The 13,997-nt window shown below is 37.0% G+C and overlaps 1 protein-coding gene across 1 annotated transcript in view; it reads right to left on the reverse strand.

The window, feature by feature from the left end:
* The window catches only part of LOC150091753 (uncharacterized), a 285,842-nt gene that overhangs the window by 146,468 nt on the left and 125,377 nt on the right, over nucleotides 1-13,997 (reverse strand). The window contains exon 13 of the mRNA XM_090376803.1: nucleotides 8,556-8,773. Within this exon, the coding sequence (XP_090232929.1) occupies nucleotides 8,556-8,773 (218 nt within the window). The remainder of the gene's footprint in view (nucleotides 1-8,555; nucleotides 8,774-13,997) is intronic.

Genomic DNA, 13,997 nt, shown 5'->3' on the forward strand with positions numbered 1-13,997 from the left:
AGCATTAGCAACCAAGGCCATACTGCTCCGGGATATGCGGTGGTCATTCCCTGACCTTTCCGCATCCTCCATATTTGGTGGTGACGGGCTCGAACCCCGGTCTAATCAAGAAGCGTGTGCTACGCACTGCTGCTCCTTCCCACCTGGCTACGGAGGCGCCGGATATACAAAGAAATCAAGAAAACGGTTTTTGAAACAAAAAATAGAATCTGTTTGCTCAAATACTCTTTGCAGAAATCGCTTTTAGAAATGTACTACAAATCGCTTGGCCACGGAACGCTTGGCACCCGGGGCCAACAAACAGGTAATTTTCAATGAATAAATAGAGTGCAGAATGTGAAGTTACAGAAGCTAGAACGAACTCTTGAATGATTCCGATATTGTCAAAAGCATAAAAACAAAAAGCAAATGCCAATTTTGATCAATCAGAAAATCTGTAAGAAATATTGCCATATATTTACATTATTCGGACAACAATTACAATTTTAAAGGGTGAAGCACTTTTTCTGAACACCAGTGTATATGTATTGCATAGGGTAAGGTTTTATTTAGGTGTTGTTGTTATTTGGTTTTTAGGAGCATTAGCAACTAAGGCCATATTGCTCCGGGGATGGTCATTTCCTGACCTTTCCGCATCCTCCGTATTTGGTGGTCACGGGCTCGAATCCCGGTCTAATCAAGAAGCATGTGCTACACACTGCTGCTCCTGCCCACCTAGTTATGGAGGCGCCAGTTTTATTTAGCTGATATGTAGTTGGTTGGTTGAGTGGGGATTATTCAGCACATTTTCTACTTTGGCCATAGCACATCAGTTCATAAGATTTATTGTTCATTGTCTTTGAACAAGTCCTATTAAATTTAAATTTAAAATAAATAATATCAAAAATAAGTAAGCTAACATTTTTAAGGAGCAACAAAGGGAATAAACAAAACCTGGTAAATGATTTTACACTTCTTTAGGAAGGCTAAAATATTTGAAGGATAGGGAAAAAAAAAAAAAAAAAAAAAGAATGACCAGAAGATGGGGAGATGAAATTGCACTATTTACATTATTCAGATGACACTTCTTTAGAAATGATTTTACACTTCTTTAGGAAGGCTAGAATATTTGAAGGATAGGGGGGAAAAAAAAAAAAAAAAAAAAAAAAAAAAAAAAAAAAGAACGACCAGAAGATGGGGAGATGAAATTGCACTATTTACATTATTCAGATGACAATTAAAATTTTAAGGGGTGATGCACTTTCTTTATTTGAATATTTGAAGGATAGGGAAAAAAAAAAAAAAAGAATGACCAGAAGATGGGGAGATGAAATTGCATTATCAGAACCTGAGTGCTCTAAAATTAACAAACAGGTAATTTTCAATGAATAAATAGTGCAGAATGTGAAGTTACAGAAGTTAGAATGAACGCCTGAATGATTCTGATATTGCCAAAAGCAAATACCAATTTTGATCAATCAGAAGATACTTCAACTAAAACAACAACAAAATCAACTAAACTTTGAGAACGGCACAAGGAATAAATGCATTGGACACTGCAGAGCTTACATTTTAATACAAGAAAAGTTAGTTGTGATATGGTTCTGATCAGTTCGAAAATATAAACTGGAGAAAACTGGGATCATCAGTAAGATCCTTCACTAGAGCAAGAGCAAGCTAAAAGACAGGAGACCAGTCATAAATGGACATTCCCCAGAGTGGTCCAGTGTAAAAAGCGGAATCGCTCAGAGATCAGTATTAGGGCCACTTCTCTGTATTCCCTCTTTAATGATATTAAAGAGCGAGTATAGAGGAAGTTATCAAAGCATGCTGATGATTTAAAGGTAGGTAGGCAGTTAATGACCAGAACCAGATCATTTTGCTTCACAATCATTTAGAATGGTTGTATAAGTGGTCTGAAAAATGTCAAATGTTTAATGGTTATAAAGTTTTGCACATGAGAAAGACAAATCTAGGAGTTAACTTACAAGTTAGGGGGAGTAGAGGTAAGCCATTCAGGATGAAAAATGGAACTTCATTGCTATACCTTGTATATGATAATAATAATCATAATAATATATATATATATATATATATATATATATATATATATAAAATATAATGGGGTGTGGCAATAAAGTTCCCAGACTGGCACAATAAAAAGAACATAAAGAGAAGGCACTCAAAAAAGGTTTTATTTTTATTCAAAGTAATCCACTTGATTGAATGCACTTCTTACACCATTCTAAAAGTTTCTGAAAAGTCAGTGAACACATCCAAAGAGATAATGCTCAGTTGAGCAGTTATGTTTTTATCATGTCCTCAACATCTTAAAATCTTTCCTGTGAGGACAGTTTTCACCATGGAAAAGAGGAAGAAGTCTGCTGGTGATAGACTGGTAGAGCAGGGTGAATGGTTGATCTGAACAATGCCATGTTTTGTCAGAAATGTCTTCACAACAAATGTAGAATGGGTGGGGCAGAGGATTGTTGTGTGACAAGAACAACCTGCCTTTCTCTCAAAACTGCAGCGTCACCCAGGAAATGAGCTTTAAATAGTCTTTGAAACATCTGTAAGTAGAAAATAGCATCCTCTCTCTCTCTCTCTCTTTCCCCCCTTCAGGTACAAATTCCTTATGAATCATGCACACTGTTGTAAAACATGATCTTGATCCTGGACTTCTGCAAACGAAAGGCACTGGTGATGATTTTGAAGTTAACTGCATGCTGCTTCATCTCTGGGTTGTACTGAAACACACAACACTTGTTCCTAGTGACAATACAGTTAAGAATATCTGGGCAAGTCTAGATGAAGTCTTTAAGAACAAAATATTTAAGAAGTCTTTAAGAAGTCTTTAAGAACAAAATATTGTGTATATACACTGGCAGTTCTGTAGTGAATTTCAAATTTGTAGTTTATTAAGTCCTGTGTGTTTATTTTTACAGCAGCATGTCAGAGAGGCAACAAGACAGAGAGGAATTCTCTTGATCTGATTATGCGCAGTGATTCTTTAAACATTAAGAATCTACAGATGAAAAACTACTAGATGTGGGATTTACTTATAGATGTAACTACCATAGGCAAGAGGAAGGATTTTTACCATAAAGGTGAACTACAGTGGTCTCAGTTTTGCATGACACTCTTTGTTGTTTCTGATTATCCATGAGGCTGTAAAGCACAAATTTTGCACAGACCTGCCTTTTCCCTAAATCTTCATGCAGAATTTGATGAATCCTCTCCTTATTCATATCCAACTCACCAGCCATCATCCTGAGGGTCAAACAATGATCTCTTGCCATAATTTCCTGAACTTCTGCAAATCTGTTCTCATTTCAAGATTGAACTGCATATATCATTCAAACACAATGATTTAGTGCAAAATCTGATATTCAATCACAACATGGAACGTTAATACTACTGACGAAAATAAAAGTTGTTACTTGCACCTGTCAGCCTACTGGACAATCTCTGCATAACCATCTGTTGGATGAAGTTTGAACTACAACAGTATCACTCTGGAAACTTTACTGCCACACCTTGTATAAAATATATATAATAATAATACTAGAAAAATAAATGCACAAGGCATAATAAACTACGGATTTGAAATTTACTACAGAACTGCCAGTGTATATACAAAATATTCTGTTCATAGTAATGAACTACAACAGTAGTGTAAAAGGCATATCTTATATTGTGACATTGTGACTACCTTCACAATGAGTTACCATGATATTGCACTACCTCAAATAAGTAACAGTTTGCCAATGGAGGAGACTATTGCTATTTATTCTCTGAGGATAACACCACCCAGACAGCACTGTTTCAAGGCTTATTGGCCTATGCTCAGTGGGTGGGCAGATAGGTACCCCAGTGTTGCAATCATGCCAACCCAGTTGTGAAGTACAATTCCACAATATGAGGAATCATACTTCACAACTGGGTTGGCATGATTCGAGATACAATTAAATCAATGCCTTTTACACTACTGTTGTAGTTCACTACTAAGAACAAAATATTGTGTATATACACTGGCAGTTCTGTAGTGAATTTCAAATTTGTAGTTTATTAAGTCCTGTGTGTTTATTTTTACAGCAGCATGTCAGAGAGGCAACAAGACAGAGAGGAATTCTCTTGATCTGATTATGCGCAGTGATTCTTTAAACATTAAGAATCTACAGATGAAAAACTACTAGATGTGGGATTTACTTATAGATGTAACTACCATAGGCAAGAGGAAGGATTTTTACCATAAAGGTGAACTACAGTGGTCTCAGTTTTTGATTTCTATACAATTGGACCAACTAATGATGATATGAACAGCAAATTCTAAATGGAAAATATTCAGGGAAATAATCGTAGAAGCCATTAGATTCTTTATACTAACTAAGAAATTCAAGGCTTAGATTTAAATGGATGTCAGATGAAATGAAAAGACTTGAGGCAGAGAATAAAAAAAAAAAAAATTTTTTTTTTTTTTTTAATCGTACGATGTGAGCAATACACGAAGGAACCAGTTTTTTCCGGCTTCCTTCGTGTATTGTGGCTGTGAGGTCCAACTGGACAGTATGGCAGCATTGTAATATCCAAACCCAAGGTGGGATTCGAACCTGCGACCTTTGAGTTGCCAGACAGGCACTTTACCCACCGGGCTAACCCGGTCGGCAGAATAAAATGCATAGGAGGCATATAAGGATTCAGCTGATACAGAAGCCTGTGGTAAATATAAACTAGTCTGCAAACAAGTAAGAAAAGAGGTTAGATGAGCCGAGGCAGATTATTAGAAGTCTTTGATAAAGGATGGAAAGAAAAACAGCAAAGACTTCAAGGTGTGGCTTGACCATTGCTTTATACAATGGAATAATCACCTCCTTAATCCTGCTGGCAAAATTCCTGTATATCACTAACAAACCCCATGTGCTGCTGTGGCAACCTGTCTGCACTGTTCAGAGAACTTCACATCCAACTACACAATTACCACCAGGTCTTTTTCATATTCCACTACCTCGAGTATAGTACCAACAGTTGGTACATTAATCTGGGATTATTTCTACCCATATGCAGCACTTTGCATTTGTCAATGTTAAACCTCAACTGCCATTTCTCACTACAACTGCCTAATTTTTCTGTTGATTTTTTTTTTTTTTTTTTCCCAGGAGCATTAGCAACTAAGCCCATATTGCTCCGGGGATATGCAGTGGTCATTCCCTGACCTTTCCGCATCCTCCGTATTTGGTGGTCACAGGCTCAAACCCCGGTCTAATCAAGAAGCATGTGCTGTGCACTGCTGCTCCTGCCCACCTGGCTACGGAGGCGCCTAATTTTTCTGGATCTTGTTGCAATAGCATACTGTCAATCACCCTGCCAACCTTCATATCATCTGCAAATCTACATATTATGCCTAATATAACTTCATCAATAACATTAATAAATACAGAAAACAACAATGGGCCCAGCACAGAATCTTGGGGGACTCCGCTAATAATATTAGTCCATGAATAGCAGTATCTATTGATAACAACTCTCTGTATTCTAACACCCAACCATCCTTTTATCCATAGCAGCAACTTGCCCTTGATGCCACATTGCTCCAATTTGTACTGTAGTTTTTTTATGTGCAATAGTTTCAAAAGCTTTCCTGAAATCCAAGTAAAAAAAAAAAAAAAGTAAAGTGCAGCCATTATCAAACCCACTGAAGGGTGGAAGCCTCCTCAACAATTCATGCTGAGGGAAAATGGACCATAATCTGCCACGCTGGTCCAGTGCGGGTTGGCAGATTGACCGTATTCAGCAGTCAGGGGCTTGAACCCCGGTCTACTCAAAGAGCGTGTGCTACTGCACTCCCGCTCCTGCCCACTCGGCTACGGAGGCCTGAAATCCAAGTATATGATATCAAAATTATTATTATTTTTTTTTTGCATCCAGTTCCTTTGTGACCATAATATAGTATCCAATCAAACTGGTCAAACAAGATTTTCCCTTAACAAATCCATGCTGTTTCTGAACTATAATTGTTCAGACATAAGTGACTCCATTATTTTCTCTGTCTCTGTAACAGAAAAGTTAAACTAAAAGGTCTGTAATTACTTGTGTCACCCTTTGATCCCCTTTATGAATTGGGGATACATTTGCACATCTCCAGTCTGTGGGGACCTCCCGTGAATCCAAGGATGCTCTCATAATTAGCTACCAGCCTGCTTACTTCTGTTGCTGCCTCCCTTAATATAATTGGATAGATCCCACCCACCCCAGGTGCCTTGCTTATATTTAACTACAACAATTTCTCTTCCACTTTCCTCTCAGTTAGTACAAAATCATTTAGTTCCCTGTTAAAGTTTGATAAACTTCTGGCCTCCACTTCCCTACAGAATTCCTAATATGTGAATGTAGATGCAAAATATTCATTCAGTTTGTCAGCTGCCTCAGCAGGATCATCAACAGTTAAACCATTGATATCAAGTGGATCAATCTGATTCATCCCCTTCCTTCTAGAGTTTACATAAGTAAAGGAGTCCTTGCTGTTTTGTTTTTCTTTGCATCCTTTGCCAAAGATTTCTTGTATCTGCCTTTGCTTGCCTAACCACCTTTGTGACTTGATTACAGAACAGCTTATATCAACCATAGGCTTCTGTGTTGCCTGATAATTTATATGTATCCCATACATTTTTCTTCTCTTCTCTGCCACAAGTCTCATTAGTTCATTCGACATCCATTCAGGTCTAAGCCTTAAACAGTATTTCTTAGTTGGTATGAAAAGCCTAGTAGCTTCTATGATTATTTCCTTCAATGCTTCCCATTTAGAAATTGCTGATAGTAACATCATTAGTTGGTCCCACTGTATAGAATTTAAAACCATCTGAGACCACTGTAGTCACCTTTATGAAAGCCTTCACTTTTCACTGGCTGAAGAGAGAAGAATCAGGGAGCAAAAATAGATTTTTTTGCAGGAGGGTAAACATAAAGTTGGATCTTGTGAAGTTTTCTTTTGAGGAGCATATTGTAAATCATTGGAATGAATGGCCTGCCACAGTGGTTGAGGCAGAGAGTGGAAAAGTTCAAAGTGAAACCGGATAGCCACTTTTTGATGATGGAGAAGGTATAAGTGATAGAAAATTGTTTTCTCTTTTGCAGAAAAAAAGATCCACATTCCTGTATCATTTAGTCATTATAATATCAATAATAAAACAATGCAACACTTTATCTAGCACCATAAAGTTTGCTAAGTGCTGATTGGTCAGCAGATGTGACAGGGTGTGGTGTGCACAGAAAGAAGACTGCACTGTGTATGTGAAAGCCATCAATTGATAAATCAATATGTAGTTGTTTGAGGACCAACTTTAGCATAAATATCCTGAATAAGGTTGTCTTAGAGGAATTTGAAAAAACTGATGTAAAATATTTCTTTATTCTATAGGACTGACTGGAGAAGATTTTACATTGGAGCCGGTTTATAACTCTTCCAAGTCAATATAGTGTTGCCAGTCCATTTTTCGCATTAGCTCTCCAAAATGAGAACTGCAGCCACCCAAAAGTACCTTTTGGAAAATTAACACTATATAAACGTTTTATCTCATTCTGTCCATATTCATACATACACTTATGTCAATTTAAAGCCTGTCAAGTAAGGGATTTTAATAACTTGTGAACTGTTATGATTTCTATAATAGTAATACTCAAAAAGAGAATAGATGCTAATTCTGATCAGTTAGAGGGTATTGAAGGCAAAGGCAAAATCAAACAACCTTCAGGCATTGCACATGAGGCAATAAATGCAATGAACACTGTAAAATCTTACTTTTCAACATAAGAAAATGTTAGTTATATATAATATTATTCACTCCAATAATTTTTGTTCTCACAGTAAAGAAATAACGCTACATATTTAAATAACTGAATTTTTAATTAAAAAATGGGTTATATAGTACACAAAATATGTATTACTGGATACAAATAAATTTTCAATTAGTGAAAATATTAATTTTGCTTTAGCATCTCAAATTTATTGATTGCTTTCACTAGAAAATATTTTTAACAGATAGTAGAGTATATTAAATTATTTTTATATTTTTCCCCTTTGAAGTCTGAGTTAAACTCCATGGCTTAGATTACTATTTCTATACAAAAAATGGCTGTGGAAATATGTGGTGCTATGATACCCCCCCCACACACACACATGCATGTGTTTTGAAGGGCTAATAACATTCATTATAACATACTTCTCATAACAAGTTATGCTGACCGGGCTAGCCAGGTGGGTAAAGTGCCTGCCTGGCAACTCAAAGGTTGCGGGTTCAAATCCCGCCTCGGGCTTGGATCAGAGTAAAATGCAAAAACTTTGGGAGGTGCATTATGGCCACAGAAGCCGATGCGCCAACAACTAACAAAAAAAAAAAAAAAAAAAATTAATTAATTAATTAAAAAAAAATAACAGGTTATGCTCATAAGAACAGTCTTCATCATGTATATTCACTTGATTATAAAATGTAAATCTCAGAAGTACTTATGGATTATGTACATTTTTAATAATGTACTACTAACTTCTTTTGTTCAACACCAGGCAAATAAAATAATCCTACCTTTTTTGAAACTCTCTAATAATTCTTTTGTTTTTATTATATTTCTTTTCTAAATCAAGAAGCTGCTCTTTTAAATTTTCACTTTTCTGCTTATGTTGCTTTAGCTCTTGTTGGGTTGCCTGCAACAGTTTAACAGTTTCTTCTAACTGTTCCTTTGTGGCTTCCATCTTTTGAAAATGCTTCTGTCGTTCATTTTCTTTATGTTCTAAGTCTTCAAACTGCAAATAAAAGCAAGACACAAATTTATTCTATTAAATGAAGAGTACAATATGCATTTTTATAACAACTAATTCCATGTGCCTTTTTTAATTACAAGCCCTGATTATCAATTAACTTGAGAATACCAATGAATGGCGATCGCTGCCCTATAATTTCAAGACAGAAAACAGTATTTCTTACAAGCTGACAAAATATAAAGAATATCACAAAAAGGCAGGTAGATATGGATGTATATTACCATACCAACTATATCTACCACTGTTTATAATTAATCAAAATGGAATTTAAAGTTGACATTATGTAAGCACTGCTTCCTTGCAGTATTCTGTCAATATTAAAACCAATTCATTTATTTAAATTTTTTTTTTTTTTAAATAATTAAGTTTACTGGTCAAAATAAGACTCATATGCAACATACCAAGAGTATGTCATCTAAGAACTCTAAGTCAGACCTGCCCTGGACGGCTCAAAGGCCAGAGGGACTTATAAAGTGATAAACATGAAAAATATATAAAACACACATATATATATAAAACAAAGTACAAAATAAAATTTAAGGTAAAAAAACTGACAAACACCAGAATAACTCTTAACAAGCAAGCATATTTATTGAAACTATTACCATGATCGGGAATAATAAAGGCCTCGATCACCAGTTGACAAAACCTTTCCAATTATAATTTCCAAGTATTCTTTATGTAGTTGAAGAAAGGATCAATTTGTTTCTCAATGATATTTTATAAATAGGATTAAGGGAAAATCTGACAAGAGATTTTTTCTGAATATTTTAGAAAAGATTTTTAGTGACTCAGCAGCAATTTAATTTATAAACTGGGGTGTAACTTTCAACAAAATTTCAATATTTTCATCCTAGACCACATAAGGAAATCTTACTTTCACACTTGCCAACTTCAATGTAAGGATTTCAGCCAAAAAAGCAGGAGGCTTAGTTTTGAATGCAGCAGATCAAACTGCAGAACCATAAAGCATAACTGAAAGAAGATGAGCCAATATATATATATAATTAATCATCGGAAGAGCAGAAACAGTTACATTCTATTTCATTATAAACAGGCAGCTAGGAAAGCCCACAGTGTTCTATCAACGATTTATCAAACATTATCCTGTAAAGATAAGAAGGTCATAATTCTATTGTATAAGGCAATTGTAATTCCACAATTGGAATAATGTGCTCAAGTATAGAGACCTCTTCTGAAAAAAGACATTGAGCTTCTTGAAAGGGTATAAAGACGAGCAACTCGCACAGTGAAATTAGCAAAAGGGTAACCGTATAAGGAAAGACTTCAATTATGTGGGCTACAGAGCTTGGCAACTAAGCATCTCAGAGGTACAGTCAGTCCTCGTATACCACGATAGTCGTGTTCCTAGAAACCCTCATGCAATGCAAAATCGTGCAATATAAACAACAGGCCCTATGGGAAACATAGGGTTAGGTGCCGACCACCCAAGATTGAACAACACACATTTGTAACCAAAACATTATCAAACAATAAATAATCTTAATAAAATACGTATTTTATTACGACTATTACATAATAAAATATTGCTACTGCTTTTGCTTCTATCGTAAGCAAACTTGTTTTTTGTTTTGATTTTCTATCCAAACAGATGACAGCCATTCCATCTCTTCCAATTCTTTGTGTCTTAATCTAATGGATTTTAATTATACTTTGAGTTGTTCCTGCTATGAAAGTTGTTTTTATTTTCTCTGCATTCTTTGTAATTCTCGGCATTGCCTCATTTAGGCATGTGGCATGTGTAATATCACATATCACAATTTCATATTTTTTCTCTATCGACAGAGGTGGACTGGCCATAAGCCTTACCGGGGAAACCCCGGTGGGCTGGAGGCTGGTGTGATTTTGGCCGCAAACACTAGTATGATGCCGCTACAAATTTTCCCAGGTAAGAATTTTTGACCCAGTCCACCTCTATTTATCGATATTGCTTTTCTTTTTCTATCTGAATCTGTAATGTCTTCACCTTGAAAGGTGTGAAAAGGACACTTCCTTTTCACACCTTTCAAGTATTTTACTCATTTTTAGGGAATACAGCACAATTACAAAATGAGGAGGCACACTTGATACGCATAAACAAAGCTGCATGCATGTAGCAACTGAATAAACAGCACCGTAAAGGCAGAGACACACTATGAACACCTCACTAGCTCACATTTTACTAAAGCACATTTCTGGGGTTACTGCCATAAAACAATAAAAACAATTTCCAGTTGCGTTTCTGCTAGTGGAATCTGTTATAAACTAGTAGTAAACTCGATCTAATTGCATTTGTGATAATACCGATATCTGGAATTGTGTGGGTTTTTACGTTATTATGGTGAAATGTGTTTCCCCTTCACTGATGTAAAAAACATAAATACATTTTCGGAATCTTCTCTTCATTCCTATCGTGTTGCGTTCAGTTGGGATGATTCCGCATTCGACTGCCATTTCTTGTAAACACAAAGGCGAATCATGCATAAGCGAATTCGGTTTGTGTTATAGACGATATTGTTCCCCTATTTATAAATCGTGTATGATCGAATTTGTGTAGTGTAAACACGTGTTATACGAGGACTGACTGTAACCTGATTGAGGTTTATAAGGTTTGGAGAGGGGTTAGTAAAATGAGAGACAGTGGTATTTTCACTGTTACAAAGAATTTCAGAACTAAGGGACATAATTCAAATTACAGAGGAAGTTTAAACTAAATTGTAGAAAGTCTTCTTTTAGCCAGCAAGTCGTTGACTGCTGGAACAAGCTGCTTTTGCAGGTAGTTGAGGCTGACAGTTTGAATAAATTAAAAGGTTAACTGGATAGTTACTTGTGGGAGGAGGGAAGCATGTAATTTGCATTTTCTTATCTACTTTTTTTTTTCTTTTTTTTGGACAGTACAGCAAAAGCCTATTGCTCCCTTCCACAATGTGGCAAATACTACAGGGTGATTCTAAATTATTGTCAGGGTTTCTGTGGCCTATAATTTTTAAACCAGAAACAACAGTCCTTGAGGTTGTCACAGACATTCTCTCAGATATGCCAGACAAGCTGTACTTGCTACCTGGAAGTCTAAAACGCTGATGGAACTGATATTCGGGTGACACTCAAGTCAAGTGGACCCAATTTCGGCAAAGTCCAGATGGTCTCTGACAGCCAAATCCTCCGCTTGCACCTTCACGATGGTGGGACTGTTAGTAATCCTGGGTATAACCTCCATGCACAAGTACATGGTAGGTGACCACCCAGGTGTGAACCAACGTAAACAGGGGTCGAGGTGTGGCACCCACACCACATGGAGGAACATCGCCCCTCCATGTTACCAGGCAGTACTAGGTGGTAGATGACTCATCAACCGGTGAAATACCACCACTTTGCTTATTGGAGGCTTGAAGTGGTGGAACTCATGTTTAGTCTCTAGAGCTAAGTTCCGGTCAACCCTTCCCTATCTCTTCCATTATGCAGTATGATTGATAACTTTTGAGGTTATGATGAATGTCGTGGCGAGATCCAATATTCCTTACATTTCGAGGGTACAGCTCTAAAACGATGTTCGCAGGCTGGCAGCTAGTTAGTACACTGGACCAAACCTATTGGTAACTCTCTAGGAGGCTTCCGGATCAGCTAGTGTATAATCTTGCTACCTCTATTCTGCCAGATAGTGACTGGAGGGAGTCAGGGGAGCATTGTCGAGGCCACGTTATGTCAAGGATTTGGGTATATTCTTACCACGAGTACGCCATATCCAAAAATTTCATTACTTCATACAGCATGTCCCACCCACTTTTTCTTACTACTGAATACACCATGAATTGTCAAACTAATAGAGCAAGCTTATCTGCAAAAAGATGTAAACCTCCCAAGCACTTCTTAATTCATTTCACAAATATACGTGGTCTCAATTCTAATCTCAACGATGTCCATTTCCACATGCAGTCTGCCAAATCCCAGTTATCGGTTGATTCAACCACTGCCCATCTGAGATGTCCAAATTATTCGCTGCATGATTCCTTTCGCCTCAAAGGTGGTACTTGTGCATATGTCCGTTCTGATATTCCCTGTCAGAGACTTGGCAATCTGGAATCTCCTCTCTTTGATCTTCTCTGGCTTAAAATCTCTCTACCTCATTGTGTCAAATTCATCTGTTGTCTCTACCATTCTCCCAACTCCACTAATCACTTGGAGCTCTTTCACTTCCTCTCTTTGCAACTTGACTTTCTCCAGTCCAACTTTCCTAACAGTGCGGTAATTTTAATGTTCACAATCCAGCTGGCTTCCGTTTTCTAGTTACACCGACCCAGCAGGTCGAGATGGTGAGGCTTTTGCAATTACTAATGACCTAGCACAGATTGTTCATTTACCTACAAGAATAACGGACAATCCTAATAATACAGCCAATACGCTTGATCTTTTTCTCACAAACAACCCTTCTAAGTACATGGTCAAAGTAAGAGGTTGGTGATTGTCTCTTCTCCAATGCAACCTTTATCTCATGGCTATTCCCAACCTCGTGTTGTATGGCATTACAAGAATGCAAAATGGGATGACCTGCGAGACTTCTTTTCTTCTTTTCCTTGGTCAGATTACTGTTTCAAAACTTCTGATGTCAACGTTTGCTCAGATCGTGTCAGTGAAATTATTCTTGAAGGAATGGAATCCTTTATCCCACACTCCACTTTAAAATCTCGTCCTTTATCTAAACCTTGGTTTTCCAATAAATGTGCTAAGGCTGTTCAAGAGAAGAATTTTGCATATCATAATTGGCTTGTTTCAAATTCTCCAGTTTCATTTTCTGCATACACCAAAGCTCGCAACAATTCTAAAGCAGTTATTAATCAGTCCAAACTAGAGTTTGAACAGGCTAAGAGCAGAAAAATTGCTTCTTGCCCTAATGGTAGCCGAGCATTCTGGTCTCTTGCCAAAGTTATTGGCAGCAACTTTTGGCCATCTCTGCTCGAACCTCTGTCCAAACCAGATGGTTCTGTTGTCACTTCAGCCAAGGATAAAGCTGACCTGCTAGCATCTCATTTTTCTTCCAGCTCATGTATTAATGATCTTGGTAAAACACCTCCCACCATTCCCAACATGCTCCATTCAATGCCTCCTGTTGTCTTCCGTCAAAAGGATGTCAGAAGGATTTTGACGAATCTTGATGCTAAGGAAGCTGCATGTCCCGATGATATTTCTCCACTTATTCTCAAAACCTGTG

This window comes from Mastigoproctus giganteus, chromosome 1 (assembly GCF_048544385.1).
Source record: "Mastigoproctus giganteus isolate SK-2022 chromosome 1, ASM4854438v1, whole genome shotgun sequence".
Lineage (NCBI taxonomy): Eukaryota > Metazoa > Arthropoda > Arachnida > Uropygi > Thelyphonidae > Mastigoproctus > Mastigoproctus giganteus.